Source organism: Macaca thibetana, chromosome 15, assembly GCF_024542745.1.
Source record: "Macaca thibetana thibetana isolate TM-01 chromosome 15, ASM2454274v1, whole genome shotgun sequence".
Lineage (NCBI taxonomy): Eukaryota > Metazoa > Chordata > Mammalia > Primates > Cercopithecidae > Macaca > Macaca thibetana.
Genome location: NC_065592.1, coordinates 105,020,099 through 105,035,174, shown reverse-complemented (window position 1 = coordinate 105,035,174; position 15,076 = coordinate 105,020,099). Strand labels below are relative to the sequence as shown.

The 15,076-nt window shown below is 50.0% G+C and overlaps 1 protein-coding gene and 1 long non-coding RNA gene across 4 annotated transcripts in view; both read right to left on the bottom strand.

Annotated features, from left to right (window-relative positions):
- The window catches only part of SUSD3 (sushi domain containing 3), a 401,112-nt gene that overhangs the window by 2,510 nt on the left and 383,526 nt on the right, over positions 1–15,076 (bottom strand). The window contains exons 1-5 of one of the 3 annotated variants that reach the window (XM_050761563.1): positions 14,551–14,595; positions 13,457–13,570; positions 6,640–6,828; positions 4,636–4,783; positions 3,328–3,459 (exon numbers count right to left, since the gene is read on the bottom strand). In XM_050761563.1, the coding sequence (XP_050617520.1) occupies positions 3,328–3,459; positions 4,636–4,783; positions 6,640–6,828; positions 13,457–13,505 (518 nt within the window). In that variant the 5' untranslated portion in view covers positions 13,506–13,570; positions 14,551–14,595. Of the gene's footprint in view, positions 1–3,327; positions 3,460–4,635; positions 4,784–6,639; positions 6,829–13,456; positions 13,654–14,550; positions 14,596–15,076 lie in introns of those variants that run through there. The other 2 variants (XM_050761564.1, XM_050761562.1) reach the window with 2 other exon arrangements.
- The window catches only part of LOC126937816 (uncharacterized), a 68,028-nt gene that overhangs the window by 31,700 nt on the left and 21,252 nt on the right, over positions 1–15,076 (bottom strand). The window lies entirely within an intron of this gene.

The window sequence follows — 15,076 nt, the reverse complement described above, 5'->3', positions numbered from 1 at the left end:
CTCACACCTGTAATCCCAGCACTTTGGGATTACACTTTGGGAGGCTGAGACGGGTGGATTGCTTGAGACCAGGAGTTTGAGACCATCCTGGCCAACATGGTGAAACTCCATCTCTACTAAAAATACAAAAATTAGTCGGATATGCTGGCACGCGCCTATAGTCCCAGCTACTCAGGAGGCTGAGGCAGGAGAATTGCTTGAACCCAGGAAGCGGAGGTTATAGTGAGCCGAGATAGCACTACTGCACTCCAGCCTGGGCGACATAGTGAGACTGTCTTAAAAAAAAAAAAAAAAGAGGAGCTGGGCATGGTGGCTCACACCTGTAATCCCAGCACTTTGGGAGGCTGAGGTGGGCAGACCATGAGGTCAGGAGATGGAGACCATCCTGGCTAACACGGTGAAACCCTGTCTATACTAAAAATACAAAATATTAGCCAGGCGTGGTGGCGGGCGCCTTTGGTCCCAGCTACTCGGGAGGCTGAGCAGAAGAATGGTGTGAATCCGGGAGGCGGAACTTGCAGTGAGCCGAGATCGCACCACTGCACTCCAGCCTGGGCGACAGAGTGAGACTCCATCTCAAAAAAAAAAAAAAAAAGGAAAGAGGCCTAATAAATTTATAGCCAATCGATGGGTCAGGTGCCCTCCCACAACACATGGAACAAAACATTAGGAGGTAATTCAGCAGAGAAAATGAGAAAATGACTAATGCCAGCAATGGCACTGGTGAGCCAAGGCTGGAGAAAACATTCTTCCTTGACATTTATCAAAGAAATGCTGACGGAAACCACCCACACAACTTGTAGCTACTGTAAGAAACAAATGATAAACAAATGGTCAGCACTCAGTGATGATGCAGTTACCAGAAAAACATGGCCACACTCACTCGTACCAGAGCTCCCAGGGAAATAATGTGGTCATAAAATATTCAGACTGTTGGGCCTAAACAATCGAGTCCTAGGATCACCTCCAAGAGTTGTGGTCTTGAAAAGAAAAGCAGCACTAAGCAAAAAGACACGGACCACGCCTGGCCACTCAGCAGGGGACGGTCTAGCAGATGCTGGAAGCTTTGGAATAATGGGCTGCTGTAAGGAATGATAGCCTGGAGGCCTCAGACCACCGTGGTGGCCGGGAGCGTGTTGCTAAGTGCAGAAGTCTCGATAGCAGCGTTTCTGCTACATCCGTGTTGATGTAATACACACCTGAAGCACCAGGAAAGGAGACAGAAAGGTGAATTCCTTCCCTGCAGGTGTTGGCTAGACCCAGCATGGGGTGTGCAACCCAGGGCCGCACAGATCACCACCTCCTGTGCCTCAGTTTCCCTGTCTGCATAAGGTCGTAAGAGTGGCAACGACACTAACAGCCAGTATTCACTGAGCTCGCCCCTGGGCCTGGCGAGAGAGGCACACACCTGGACTCAGGTAACCTCAACAACTTGAAAGGGTGGGCGCTACTGCAATCCTCACTTTACACATGAGGACACCGAGGCATGGAGCTGTTACAGTCATACAGTGAGGCCATGAGGGCTGGGACCAAGTGCACTGCAGGCTTGAAAGGCTCCAGCGGGAGGGCCTGAAGGAAGGGAACACAAGCTCAATGATGTCGTCTCGATGGCTTCCCGGAGCCCGGCGTCTAAGCGCTGTTCTCCACCCAGAGAAACAGGGCTCCTGGAGCAGTGGCGAACCACGGAGCTGGGCACAGAAAGCACGAGATGGGCCTGGGACATCCTGTGCAAGGCAGGAAGCACTCACACACTGATGGGGATGGATCAGAAGGACACAGGCCATGGCTTGGCACAGCTCCCACTGCCAAGAACAACTGGAGCCCACAAAAAGTGTGCTTGAAAATAATGCAGGGGAAGGGGCATGAATGAGGTGGCCTGGCTGAGCTGGTAACCGTGAGAATGGGAGGCAGGGACAGGAGATCCGTGACGATATTCTACTTTTGTGTATTTGTGAACTTTTCCCAAAATAAAAGTTTCAGAAAAGAATATTCATGAGTTCATGTGATGCTAAAACAACAAAACAAAATCGAAAGAAAAAAAGGGAAGAAAAAAACAGCTCATCCTCATCCTTGATAGAAGGAATGTCAGAAGTGCAACAGAATGAACAAAATCACCATTCTGTAATGCCCAAGGCAAGAGCAGATCTGGCAGGATCACCCTTGCACGCTGAGACCATGAGTCGGAGGAAGCTGAGACAGTGGAGGGACGCTTGCAGAGCCCCTTCCTCAGGCTCTGACAGTGGAGGGATCTGGGGGGCTTCGCCTCAGCCAAGAGACCCCATTCCATGTGGCGTCTTGGGGCGGCCTGGCCCATGTCTGTGATCTGCACACACAGCCCTGTACCAGAAGTGCACAGCTGGCCCTGGTCACACAGAAACCCCAGACAGATCCAGACAGGACCTCTGCATGGGCCCACTGGCCTGGAGCCCTCAGAGGACTACACCATGAAAATCTGAAGGCCCGTACCCATTTAAGGAGCCCAGAGACCTGGCAGCTGAGCGCTGCGTGTGATTATGGACCAAAGGGTAGGCACGCTCAATGCTGCTCACCACACTGAGACGTTCTCCACTCGACAGGCCACGTGCAATCAATATTAGATTTCTGTTGGTTTTTATTTTTTTTGGGACGGAGTCTTGCTCTGTTGCCCAGGCTAGAGTGCAGTGGCGCAAACTTGGCTCACTGCAGCCTCCGCCTCCTGGGTTCAAGTGATTCTCCTGTCTCTGCCTCCTGAGTAGCCGGGATTAAAGCCACACGCCACCACCCAGCTAATGTTTGTGTTTTTAGTAGAGATGGGATTTGGCCTGGCGGTCTCGAACTCCTGACCTCAGGTGATCCTCCCACCTCAGCCTCCCATACTGCTGGGATTACAGGTGTGAGCCACCACGCCTGGCCAATCAGTATTAGATTTCTGGACTCAGAAAAAGAATGTCCTTGTATTGGTTCAGGGCAAAAAAAAAGTATGTGTGTATTAAGAGAGAGAGAAAGGAGAGGGAGAGAGCGCGGGAGGGAGAGCAAGTGCCTGAAGCTCAGTGCAGAGCCCCGCTGGGTGTGGGTGGAGGGAACACAGGTGTGCAGAAGCTTCAGCTTCCCGGGAGGATGGACCCTCCAGATGAAAACAATCTGGGGGGCAGTTCTGAGTCCTAGAACGTTAGTCAGGACAGAGGGCTGCAAGGACCCCCAGCCTCTTGTTTTAGAGATGGGAGTTAAGGTTCTGGGTGGGCCAGGTGTTCTCAGGCTCTCAGCATGTGGGAGCAGCAGGCAGCCCGGGGCCTGACCCAGCTGGACCCCTTGTCCCCCAGCATGCCCCCCACCCAGACCCGGGCTCACGTGGTGAAGCTGTGGTTGTCGTGCGCCTGGCTGGACCTGCTCACGGGTTTGTTGAAGTGCTTGAGGCCAAGGTATGCGGCCTGCACTGTCTCCAAGTCCTCATCTCTCAGCTGGGACCACAGCTGGGCTGACCTGGAGGAGAGTTTGGGAGGAAGGACTCTAAGCATGCACGTGTGTCCCCGACAGCGGTGAAAACGGGCTCCATGTAGGCCCACGGCACCGTCTGCAGGACCAGCGCAGGCTGGCAAACCTCTCAAAGAGCTGGGCAGTGGATGTTTTAGGTGCGGTGAGACACATGATTTCTCCCACAGCTAAGCTCTGCCGCTGCAGCCCAAAAGCAGCCACACACCAGTAGACGATGAACATGGCTGTGTTCCAATAAAACTTTACTCACAAATACAGGTGGTGGGAAGTTCTAGGGCTAGACAGTGCTAATGGCTGCACGACGTCGGGAACATACTTAACGCCACTGAACTGTAGACGTTAAAAAGGTAAGTCTGATGTATTGATATTTTACTCCAATAAAAAATAAAAACAAAAAATAATAATAAATTACCACGGGGAAAAAACCTGACAGGGAGCTGGACTTCACTGGTGGGCTACAGCTAACCAGCCCTCCACCTCCAGTGACAGTGACTCCCCCTCAAGGTTTAGGGGGTGTGTGTGACAGCCCTGCAGGCCGTTAACACAGCAGAGTGCATACTGCATATGTGTGCAGGTTTAAGAATAAAACAATCCCAGCCTGGCCGCGGTGGCTCACGCCTGTAATCCCAGCACTTTGGGAGGCAGATCACCAGGTGGATCACCTGATCAGGAGTTCGAGACCAGCCTGGCCAACATGGTGAAACCCCATCTCCACGAAAAATACAAAAAATTAGCCAAGTGTGGTGGTGCATACCTGTAACCCCAGCTTCTAGGAAGGCTGAGGCAGGAGAATTGCTTGAACCCAGGAGGTAGAGGTTGTAGCGAGCTGAGATCACGCTACTGTCCTCCAGCCTGGGCGATAGAGCAACACTCCATCTCAAAAAAAAAAAAACCAAAAAAAAAAAACAATCCCCCATGAACCCATGGCCTGGCCTAAGAGCAGGGCCTCAGAGGCCCACATGCTCCCCGGCTGTGATGCTGCCCGTGGCTGCTGCATGGGCCAGGAGCAGCACTTGGTGAGACGCAGGCTCAGAGCAGTGGTAGGAACGGGTGCGTGCCCTGAGGGCAGTGCCGGGGTTCCCATGAAACACTCTGCCCTTTCCTCCTCCCATGGTGCCAAGAGGCGCCTCCCGGGAGGACCCCGAGACCATGAGGCCACCATACCTGTCAGAGCGCCGCCGCTCACTCTTCTTCATGCACTTGAGGAGGCAGCAGGTGAGGAAGGCCATGGACATAAGCAGGATGATGGCGCAGCTCACGATGGAGGCAATCACGGCCACCCTGAAGCCAAAGGTCTCGTGTGGTGGCACCACTGTGTGGGAGACAACCACAGCTCCTGGGCGAGGTTTGCCCAGATCTGCCTGGCCCAGGGGTTGGGGATCTCAGGGGTGGTAGGGGCAGGGCCTGGGTGTGTACAGGGCCCGAGCAGCCCTCAGTGAGCCCTGTTGCATGGTAAGGGGGCAGTGAGGTGCTGGGGGCTGAGGCAAGGATCTGTGCAAACTATATTTGGAGGTGGGGCTATCAGAGAAGACTCTCCCCAAGAAGCAGGTATTTGAGCAGGGTGTGTAGGAGTATGCAGAGTAGCTAATTGAAGAGGGTATTTGAGCAGGGTTTTGTAGGGTGTGTAGGAGTTTGCAGAGCGGCCAGTTAGAGAAGCTCTGGCAGGGAGTTCAGAGTGATGGCCTCCGTGGCTCCTACCCAATGGAGTCCTGCCTGAGGAATGAAGGAAGGGCAGGCCACAGAGAGGAGGTGACAACAGACAGTGCTGAGGAGGCCTTGCCCAGTCCATGGTCTGGGTTCTCACAATGCCCCAAGGTGGCAACATTCTTCAGGGGGCCTACATTCCTTCTCAGGTCACTTTCCAGGAAGGCCCAAAATACTATGTATCTGCTGTGTGACCTCAGCTAGGCTCCAAACACTAGTTCCATCAGATTCTACTGGATGTTCTGGCTAAAAAAGGCCCCAGAATCCTAATTTGAGCAACATCATGTACTCCCCTAGTAGGGGCCACGGCCCTGTCCCCTGGTCCCCATTTCCCATGCTCCATAGTGGATGCTGGCCACCCAGAATGGAGACTACATTTCCCAGTGGTCACAGGACCATGTTCTGGCCAGTGGAGGATAAGAAGTGATGTGGGACAACTTCTAAGAACCTTCCCTGAGATACTGGGGCCTGCCCTTTGGCCCCAGGGCCCCTCACCCCATAACAGCTGCCTGGAACACAGCTGCTGCCACCTTGAATCATGAGGCTGAGGGCATGCCCAGCAGAGCCATGCCAGGGAATGGGCCTGGCTCCCACTGCCGTGGAGCCCACACAGGCCTGCCTGCCCACCCTGAAGGTTGAGCTCCATCATAGTTAATCCTAGCATTTTGGGTTTTCTGCCTCTCAAAATCTAATCCTAACACTCGCATTCTCAGAGCATCACCAGCATGTGGACATTTGAAAGATTCTGAGAAGTCCTGCAGCATAAAAACCCAGAAGCTGCCAAACTATATTTGACTCTGAGCCCTTTTCATGCACAAAACACATGAACATAATACACATGGCTTCATTCTGGAAGTGGCATTCTGGGCACTGAAAAGGGACTACCTTGTGGACCCTCCAACACCTTTACAACAAATACAACCAGAAAACCATCTCCTCCCATAGACTGGGAGCTCCAGGGCCAGGCACATCATGACCTCCTGTGTTGCCAGTACTTAGCATTCCTGATACATGAAATAGCCTATTAAAGTTTGCCATGTCCACATGTACATGAATGAATGAATGAATGAATGAATGAATGAATGAACATAGTTTCCTGCTTAACAGATGAAAACGTGCTGGCTCAGAGAGCTTGCGCAGCCTCTTGGCAGTGAGGGGCTAAGTCAGTAGCAGAGCCAGGATTGGGGGCCCGCTGCTAGGCTTCGGGTCCACGCTGCCAACATGGCACTGGGAGGGTTGAGGGCCACCAGCTGGCTGCTGATATGTAAGCAGGCTGTCAGTGTTGGGAACGGGATCCTACACACTGGCCTAGCCCTTGTGAGTAGACACCCATGCCATCCCCACCCACACCATCCCCACCCGCGCCATCCCCACCCGCGCCATCCCCACCCGCACCATCCCCATGACAGGATTTGGGGCCATCCCCCACCCCCAGAGCTACCAAGCTGAGAGAGGGGTCCTTACGTTTGCACACTGGAGACCCTGAAGACCACTCAGCGATGCTCCCCTTCCAGGTGCAGGTGAGGAGCCCAGACCCCACCATCTGGTGGTTGGAGGGGCAGTGGAACATGAGCACGGTCCCCACGGAAGCACCATCGCCACGAAGGACTTGGAAGGTGGCTTGCGGGGGTAGCCGCAGCTGAGCGCAGGTGCCTGGGGAGAGAGGCAGGTGTGAGGCATGGGGGGTGGGCACGCAGGGCGGGGCTGGGCAGGACCCTGGAGGGAGGAGCTGGCACAGCATTGGGGAGCACAGGGGTGGGGTGCGGCTCCAAAGGCCATTGGATGCTCTAGAGGTCACATGGGGTCATCCAGACCCAGGGACAATGCAGAGCTGGATCCCTCCAGGAAGTACACTCTAGACGTTGAGGATTGGAGCGTTAAAAAAAAGAAACACATGTTAGAAGGCAATAAAAGCAAATATACCTTCCCTGAGACACTGAGGCATGGCCTTTGATTATGACCTAAACACAGTTCCAAAGGCAGAAATCAGAACGAAAAAAACAAGAGGGACAGAGAGAGAGAGCAACAGATTTCACTGCATACAAAGCAGAAAGCAAAAGCTTCTGAGGCTCCCTAATAATGGAAAACAACCAACTCAGGTGAAAAATTCGGGAAAGGATATTTGGAAAGCACAGGACAAAGGTTGGTTCGACAGTCTTAATTTATAAAGAGGTCTTACACATCAATGAAAACTGAATTTTCCGTTTTAAAAAAAAAAACAAGTTCTAATGTGTGAACAAGCAATTCGCAAGGACACCAATGGCCCACAGTCATGAAAAATGCAGACCCACAGGCAACTGAGTAAATGCTGATTCAAGGGAGAGCTCATTTTTCCTGCATCAGTGAGGTGAAGGCAAAAAGAAAACAATGTGCAAGCTGGCAGGGCCTGGGAAGCCCTGTACCCCGGCTGGGGTACAGATCCAACCTTTCTGCACAGCGTTTGGTAAATTCGTTAAGCACCCTATGTTGCATATGCACCCTCAGCCACAGGAAATAAGAATCTGCTGGCCGGGCACGGTGGCTCACATTTGTAATCCCAGCACTTTGGGAGGCCAAGGTAGGCGGATCACGAGGTCAGGAGATTGAGACCAGCCTGGCCAACATGGTGAAACCCCATCTCTACTAAAAATACAAAAATTAGCTGGGTGTGGTGGTGCATGCCTGTAATCCCAGCTACTTGGGAGGCTGAGGTGGGAGAAATGCTTGAACCAGGGAGTTGGAAGTTGCAGTGAGCCAAGATCACACCACTGCACTCCTGCACTCCAGCCTGGCGACAGAGCAAGACTCCGTCTCAAAAAAAAAAAAAAAGGATCTGCTGCCAAGATTACGGGGAAGCCCACCTCAGAACCATACGTAATAGAGAAAGGCTGAAACAACCCACGTCTCCCCCAGAAGGGAATGATTCCCTCACCCAGGTCCATCCAGACAGTAAAATACCAGGGAGCACTTACAGTGATGTTCTTATTTTGTTTGTTTTTTTTTTAGACAGAGTCTCACCCTGTCGCCCAGGCTGGAATGTGCAATGGCGCGATCTCAGCTCACAACAACCTCTGCCTCTCGGGTTCAAGCGATTCTCTTGCCTCACCCTCCCGAGTAGCTGGGATTACAGGAGTGTGCGACCACGCCTGGCTAATTTTCTGTATTTTTAGTAGAGACAGGGTTTCACCACGTTGGCCAAGCTGGTCTCGACCTCCTAACCTTGTGATCCGCCCGCTGTGGCCTCCCAAAGTGCTGGGATTAGAGACGTGAGCCACCATGCCTGGCCAGTGACGTTCTTAAATAAGGACACAGAGATGCTCTGGATGCAGCAGCAATCAAGAATTTTTATAAAATTCTAATGACGACAACAGCTGGGACTGAGAAGATTACTGTGGCTAGACGCCGTTGCACCTGCCTTACATGTGCCATCATCTATCGGCACAGCAGCCTACCCAAGGAGAACCATCACTATCCCCATCGACAGATGAGCGAACCGGGCAGAGGGTCTTATGACAGTTTCTGCAGTCACATAGCTCTTATGCTGAGGGAATACTCAGAACCAGACAAGGAGGCTCTGGGCTAACTTCACACACATTCATACACATACAATGCCTATGAGTTGTTGTGCTATGCATGTATCAGCAGCTGGTTACTTTTCACAGCAGTGAAGTGTTCCATTGTGCAGATGGGCCTCAGTGTGTGTCCCTGTTCCCCACATCTGAGTTGCCTCTGGGTGTCAAGGATGTTCAATGAAACTGCTAAAGACATCCTCGAGCAGGTCTCCTGGTGTCCAGATGCAAGAGGCTCTTCCTCCTGCTTATCTGGTATGTCCTGATTTTTGGGCATTGACAGTGGACCGCTGGTCCATCACAGGTAAAGAACAGGGACAGGCTGGGTGTGGTGGCTCACGCCTGTAATCCCAGCACTTTGGGAGGCTGAGGTGGGCAGATCACAAGGTCAGGAGATTGAGACCATCCTGGCTAACACAGTGAAACGCAGTCTCTACTAAAAATAAAAAAATAATTAGCTGGGCATGGTGGCAGGCGCCTGTAGTCCCAGCTACTCAGGAGGCTGAGACAGGAGAATGGCATGAACCCAGGAAGCGGAGCTTGCGATGAGCTGAGATTGCGCCACTGCATTCCAGCCTGGACAACAGAGTGAGACTCCATTTCAAATTAAAAAAAAAAAAAGAACAGGGACAGCAGGCCGTGCTGATTCATGGCATTTGCAGAGGCAGAGACTGACTGGGACAGCAGTGAAGGGCCACCTAAGCATCTCTGTGTCTGTCTCCCTCTGCACAGACAGAGACTGACACCCAGAGATGGGGGTGATGGTGGAGACAAAAGCTGGGGCATGCAGAGTCTGAGGGACTCCAATATTCCACACTGACCTGCTATGACCTTCCTCTGTCCTCTGTGTGCTATATCTCCAGCCAGGACCGTGCCCTGGGTACCAGGCATGGAAGTCCCACTGCCCACCGAGCCTGAGATGAGACCTAGCCAAACTTCTGAGCTCCCCAAACCTGCTCACCATGTGGCTTCTCCTATTATAACTTTAATTTAAATCAGCAGTCCCTCCATCCTTCAGTTGCTTGGGCCCTAAACCTTGAAACCTACTTTCTCAATCCACAACCAACTCGCCAGCAAACTCTGTGGACTCTAATTTTAAAATGTTTACCAAAGACATCTGAAGTAGGCTGCATACCATCCCCCAGATTTATTCACCTCCGCCCAGGAACAGTCACGTGGGCTGGCTGTGTGCCCAGGCAAGGTCTTCATCTGCAAGACCTACCACTCCATTTCTTACCCCACATCTGAATTCACAAGCCCATCTAGGGGGAAACTGAGGCTCAGAGAGGTCACGCCACCCCTTGCCCCAGCCATGTGTGCCACGGCTATTAACGGGCATCAGCAGAGCTGGGCTTCAGGCCAGGTCCGGAAATCTGGTCTGGGATCTGGCAAAAGTGGAGGTTACCAGAGGCTCTGTGCCATGGCAGTGACAGTAAAGGATGGCATTTGGCTGTAGCTGGCCAGGTCACATTGACCTACTCCCCAGCAGCACCCAGTGGTCCCCCTGCCCTGGCCTCTGCATCACTGAGGACCCCAGGGCCTTAACAAGCTGAGATGCTGAGGGTGAGAGTGTGGAGGCAGGGGTGGCCCTCAGCAGGGGTTGAGGCAGACATGCCCCACCACTTTGGGAAGGTCAGGCTACACTGCTTCTGCCCTGAGGACACTTGCTAGTAAGGGAGGAAGAGGTGTGGGAGGGGCTTATGGTTGGTGTACTTTTCTGGGAGGGATGGGGGAGGGACTGATCTAACACAAACAACACTGGGGGCCTAATGGGTGCCGTACTGCATTATAGCCCTATGAGGAGGGTGGTCTACCCCTAGCTTACAGATGGGGAAACTGAGGCACAGCAAAGCTCAGTGGCATGCCCAAGGTCACTCAGCGGGAAGGTGGTAGGGATGGAACTGGGACCCAGCACACTGTGTCGGGAGCCCCACCTGATGGCCAAGCCCAGGGGGTAGCATCTGCCCCATCTCACCTCATCCTGGGCAGCTTCCACTCTAGTTCCCACTCCTGGCTGCGGATGCCTCTAGTAACCCTTCTCCCCATTCCAGAGTTGCAGCTGGAAATGTGATCACCACTGAAAACTACATTTCCCAACCTGCCCTCCAGGGAGCTGTCATGTGACTGAACCTGGCCAATGAGGTGTGAGCATAGATGCTGTGCCAATTCTGCATTGGGGAGTGTGATGGTTAATACTGAGTGTCAACTTGGTTGAACGGAAGGATGCAAGTATCGTCCCTGGGTGTGTCTGTGAGGGTGTTGCCAAAGGAGATTAACATTTGAGTCGGTGGACTGGGAGAAGTAGACCCACCCTTAATCTGGTGGGCACCATCTAATCAGCTGCCAGTGAGGCTAGACTAAAAGCAGGCAGAGGAATGTGGAAGGACTAGACTGGCTCAATCTTCTGGCCTCCATCTTTCTCCCATGTTGGATGCTTCCTGCCCTTGAACATCAGACTCTAAGTTCTTCAGCTTTTGGATTCTTGGACTTACACCAGTGGCTTGCCAAGGGCTCTCGGGCCTTTAGCCACAGACTGAAGGCTGCACTGTCTTCTCTACTTTTGAGGTTCTGGGACTCGGACTGGCTTCCTTGTTCCTCAGCTTGCAGGCAGCTTATTGTGGGACTTCACCTTGTTATCGTTTGAGTCAGTACTCCTTAATAAACTCCCCTTTATATATACATCTATCCTATTAGTCCTGTCCCTCTAGAGAACCCTGACTAATACAGGGAGCAAAGACGGTGGACGTGTGAAGGGGCGGAGCAACCTCTCGGATCCTAAGAAGAGACAGAAATAAACTCCAACTGGAGTTAGGCCACTGTTTTTTTGTGGATTTGTTAAGTGGACTGGCTCAAATCTGATACAAAGCTTCAGCAACACGTCTCAGCCCAGTGCCCTATTTAGCGCTTGGGATTCTGCCTGGCCCACTCGGGGCCCCAAGGTGACAATAACAAAAGTAGGAATATCAGCAGCAACAATAATAATAGAAGGAAGAATAATGCCCAGGCTGTACTCTGTGCTGAGCGCTTCAGCAGCTGTCGGGCGACAGTACCTAAACGAACACACAGGATCCAGCCTGTGGGGCTCCTAGGCCACCTCCACCACACGCATTTGGGGGCCCAGGCAAGGGAGCCTGCCCCGGCGTCAACGTCAGCACAGCTGTTGTGCCCACCTTGGACTGGAATGTGGAGGAAATGAGGTGTCTGGAAGGCATCTGGAAGGTGGCTGTGCCTGGTACACATGAGGGCAGGAGCCACACTGTCCTTGGAAGAGCTGCCTCCCCCATTCTGCAGCCCCAGAAACCATGGCTCAGGGACACTGAGGTCACATAGCCAGTTTATGGTTCTGCCAGGGTCAACCGCAGCCACCTGGCTCTTCATCCCCGGGCTGTCCCCATCCTTTCTGCCCCTTCAGTATCTGGGGAAGGCCAGCCTCTGGCCTGGGCAGGGTCATTCTGATGGCTCCCTGTCTATGCATAGATCCTCAGCATTCGCACAGCTACTAACAATAACAATGCATGTATGGATGGAATATTTTGTTCAAGAGCACCCCGCATTCCTTATCTGCATGATTACAGATAAGGCTCAAAGAGGTGGACTCACTTGCCCAAATGCCCACTGATAGCAGGGAGGGAGCCACCGCTAGATGCAGTGTCTGAGATTCTTACATTTGTAACATATATGTAATAGGAGATTTGTATCTTCTCTACATAAACAGCACTTAGATATTAATAAGCCAATGACAAAAATCACAACAAAATGGGGAAGTTAGAAAAGAAAGACAAATGGCTCTGCCAGGCACGGTGGCTCATACCTGAGAATCCCAGCACTTTGGGAGGCCGAGGCAGTGGATCAATTGAGGTCAGGAGTTCAAGACTAGCCTGGCCAACATGGTGAAACCCCATCTTTACTAAAATACAAAAATTAACCGGGTGTGGGTGGCACATGTCTGTAATCCCAGCTACTTGGGAGGCTGAAGCAGGAGAATCGCCTGATCCCAGGAAGCAGAGGTTGCAGTGAGCCGAAATTGTACCACTGCACTCCAGCCTGGGCAACAAAGTGAGACTCCATCTCAAAAAAACAAAAACAAAAACAAAAAAAAAAAAAAGGAAGAAGTAAAACAATCTCCATTAGATGACATGATTTTGTATATATGTAGAAAAGCCTCAGAAATCCACTAAAAGCTATTATAAATAGAAATGAGTTCAGCAAGGTTGTAGAATACCAGGTCAACATACACAAGTCAAATGTATTTCTGTACAGTAGCAGGGAGCAAATTGAAAATTAAGAAAAACATTTTATACAATAGCATCAAAAAGAATGTTACAAATTTAATAACAGAAGTGCAAAACATAACTCTGAAAACTACAAAACGTTGTTGAAAGAAATTAAAGACCTAAATAAATGGGAAAACATCCCATGCTCATGGATCAGGAGACTTAATATTGTTATGATGGCAACATATTATGGTAGTCCCTCCTTATCCTTGTTTTCACATTCCATGGTTTCAGTTACCGGTGGTGGTTCCACAATCAGAAAATAGTTACCTCACAACAGTTGTGCTTTGGGGCCATTATTAAGTAAAATGAGAGTTGCTTGAACACAAACACTGCAGTATCAGGGGATCTGATAACCCAGAGGGCTACTAAGTGACTCACAGCAATCCCAGGCGGGGTGGAGCAGGATGGGTGAGATTTCGTCAAAATACCCAGAGTGGCTCACAGTGTAAAACTTACAAATTATTTCTGGAATTTCCCATTCCATCACAAGGCCTATGTATTTCATCTCACTTCATCTCATCATGTAGGCATTTTATCATCTCACATCATCACAAGAAGGGTGAGTACCGTCTATTAAGATATTTAGAGAGAGAGAGAGAGAGACCACATTCACATTACTCTCATTACAATATATTGTTATAATTGGTATAACTTATTACGAGCTATCATTAATCTTTCACTGTGCTTAATTTATAAATTAAACATCATAGGTACATGTGTTTAGGAAAAAAAAAACAACGTATATAGTATCTGAAGTTTCAGGCATGCACTGAGGGGTCTTGGAATGTATCCCCCTTGGATACATTGTATCTACTATATGCATTGTATCTACTATATTCATTGAATCTACTGCATTCATTGAATCTACTGTATTCGTTGAATCTACTGTATTCCTCAAACTGATATACAGATTCAACAAAATCTTTATCAGAATCCAACTGCTTTCTTTCTAGAAATCAACAAGCTGATCCTAAAGCTCATATGGAAATGCAAAAGACCTAGAATAGCCGAAACACTCTTGAAAAAGAACAAAGTTGGAGGGTTCACACTTACCAAATTCAAAACTTATTACAAAGCTAGAGTAATCAAAACAGTGTGGTACTATCATAAGGACAGACATAAAGGCCAACAGAATAGAACTGAGAATGCAGAAATAAACCCTTACATGTACAGTCAAATGCTTTTCAACAAGGGTACCAAGATAATTAAATGGGAAAGGAATAGTTTTTCAACAAATTGATGCTGGGACAACTGAAGCTGGACCCCTAGCTCATACCATACACTAAAATTAAAATGAATCAAAGACCTAAAAGTAAGAGCTAAAACTATGAAACTCTTAGAAGAAAACAGAGGGGAAAATCTTTGTGAACTTTGGCAATGGTTTCTTAGGTCTAACACCAAAGACAAACACCAAAAGAAAAAGAAAAACAGGACTTCATCAAAATGAAAAATGTTTGTGCTTTAAAGGACACATTCAAACAGGACTTCATCAAAATGAAAAATGTTTGTGCTTTAAAGGACACATTCAATAAAGTGAAAAGATAACTTACCAACAGGGAGAAAATACTTGCAAATCATGTATCTGATAAGAGGCATGTGTCTAGAACATATAAAGAATTATTACAACTCAATTATAATAAGACGACAAAATTTTTAAATGGCCAAAGGATCTGAACAGACATTTCTCTGAAAAAGATAAGTTAGCAGCCAATAAGCACAAGAAGATTCTCAAAATTATTAACCTTCAGGGAAATACAAATCAAAACCACAAAGAAGTCTGTCAAAAAGACAGGCAATACCAAGGGCTGGCTGGGCGCACTGGCTCACGCTTGTAATCCAGGACTTTGGGAGGCCGAGGTAGGTGGACTACTTGAGGTTAGGAGTTTTGAGACCAGCCTGGCCAATAGGGTGAAACTCTATCTCTACTCAAAATATGAAAATTAGCCAGGTGTGGTGGTGGGCACCTGTAATCCCAGCTACTTGGGAGGCTGAGGCAGGAGAATCACTTGAACCCAGGAGGAGGAGGTCGCAGTGAGCCAAGATTGTGCCACTGCACTCCAGCCAAGGCAACAGAGT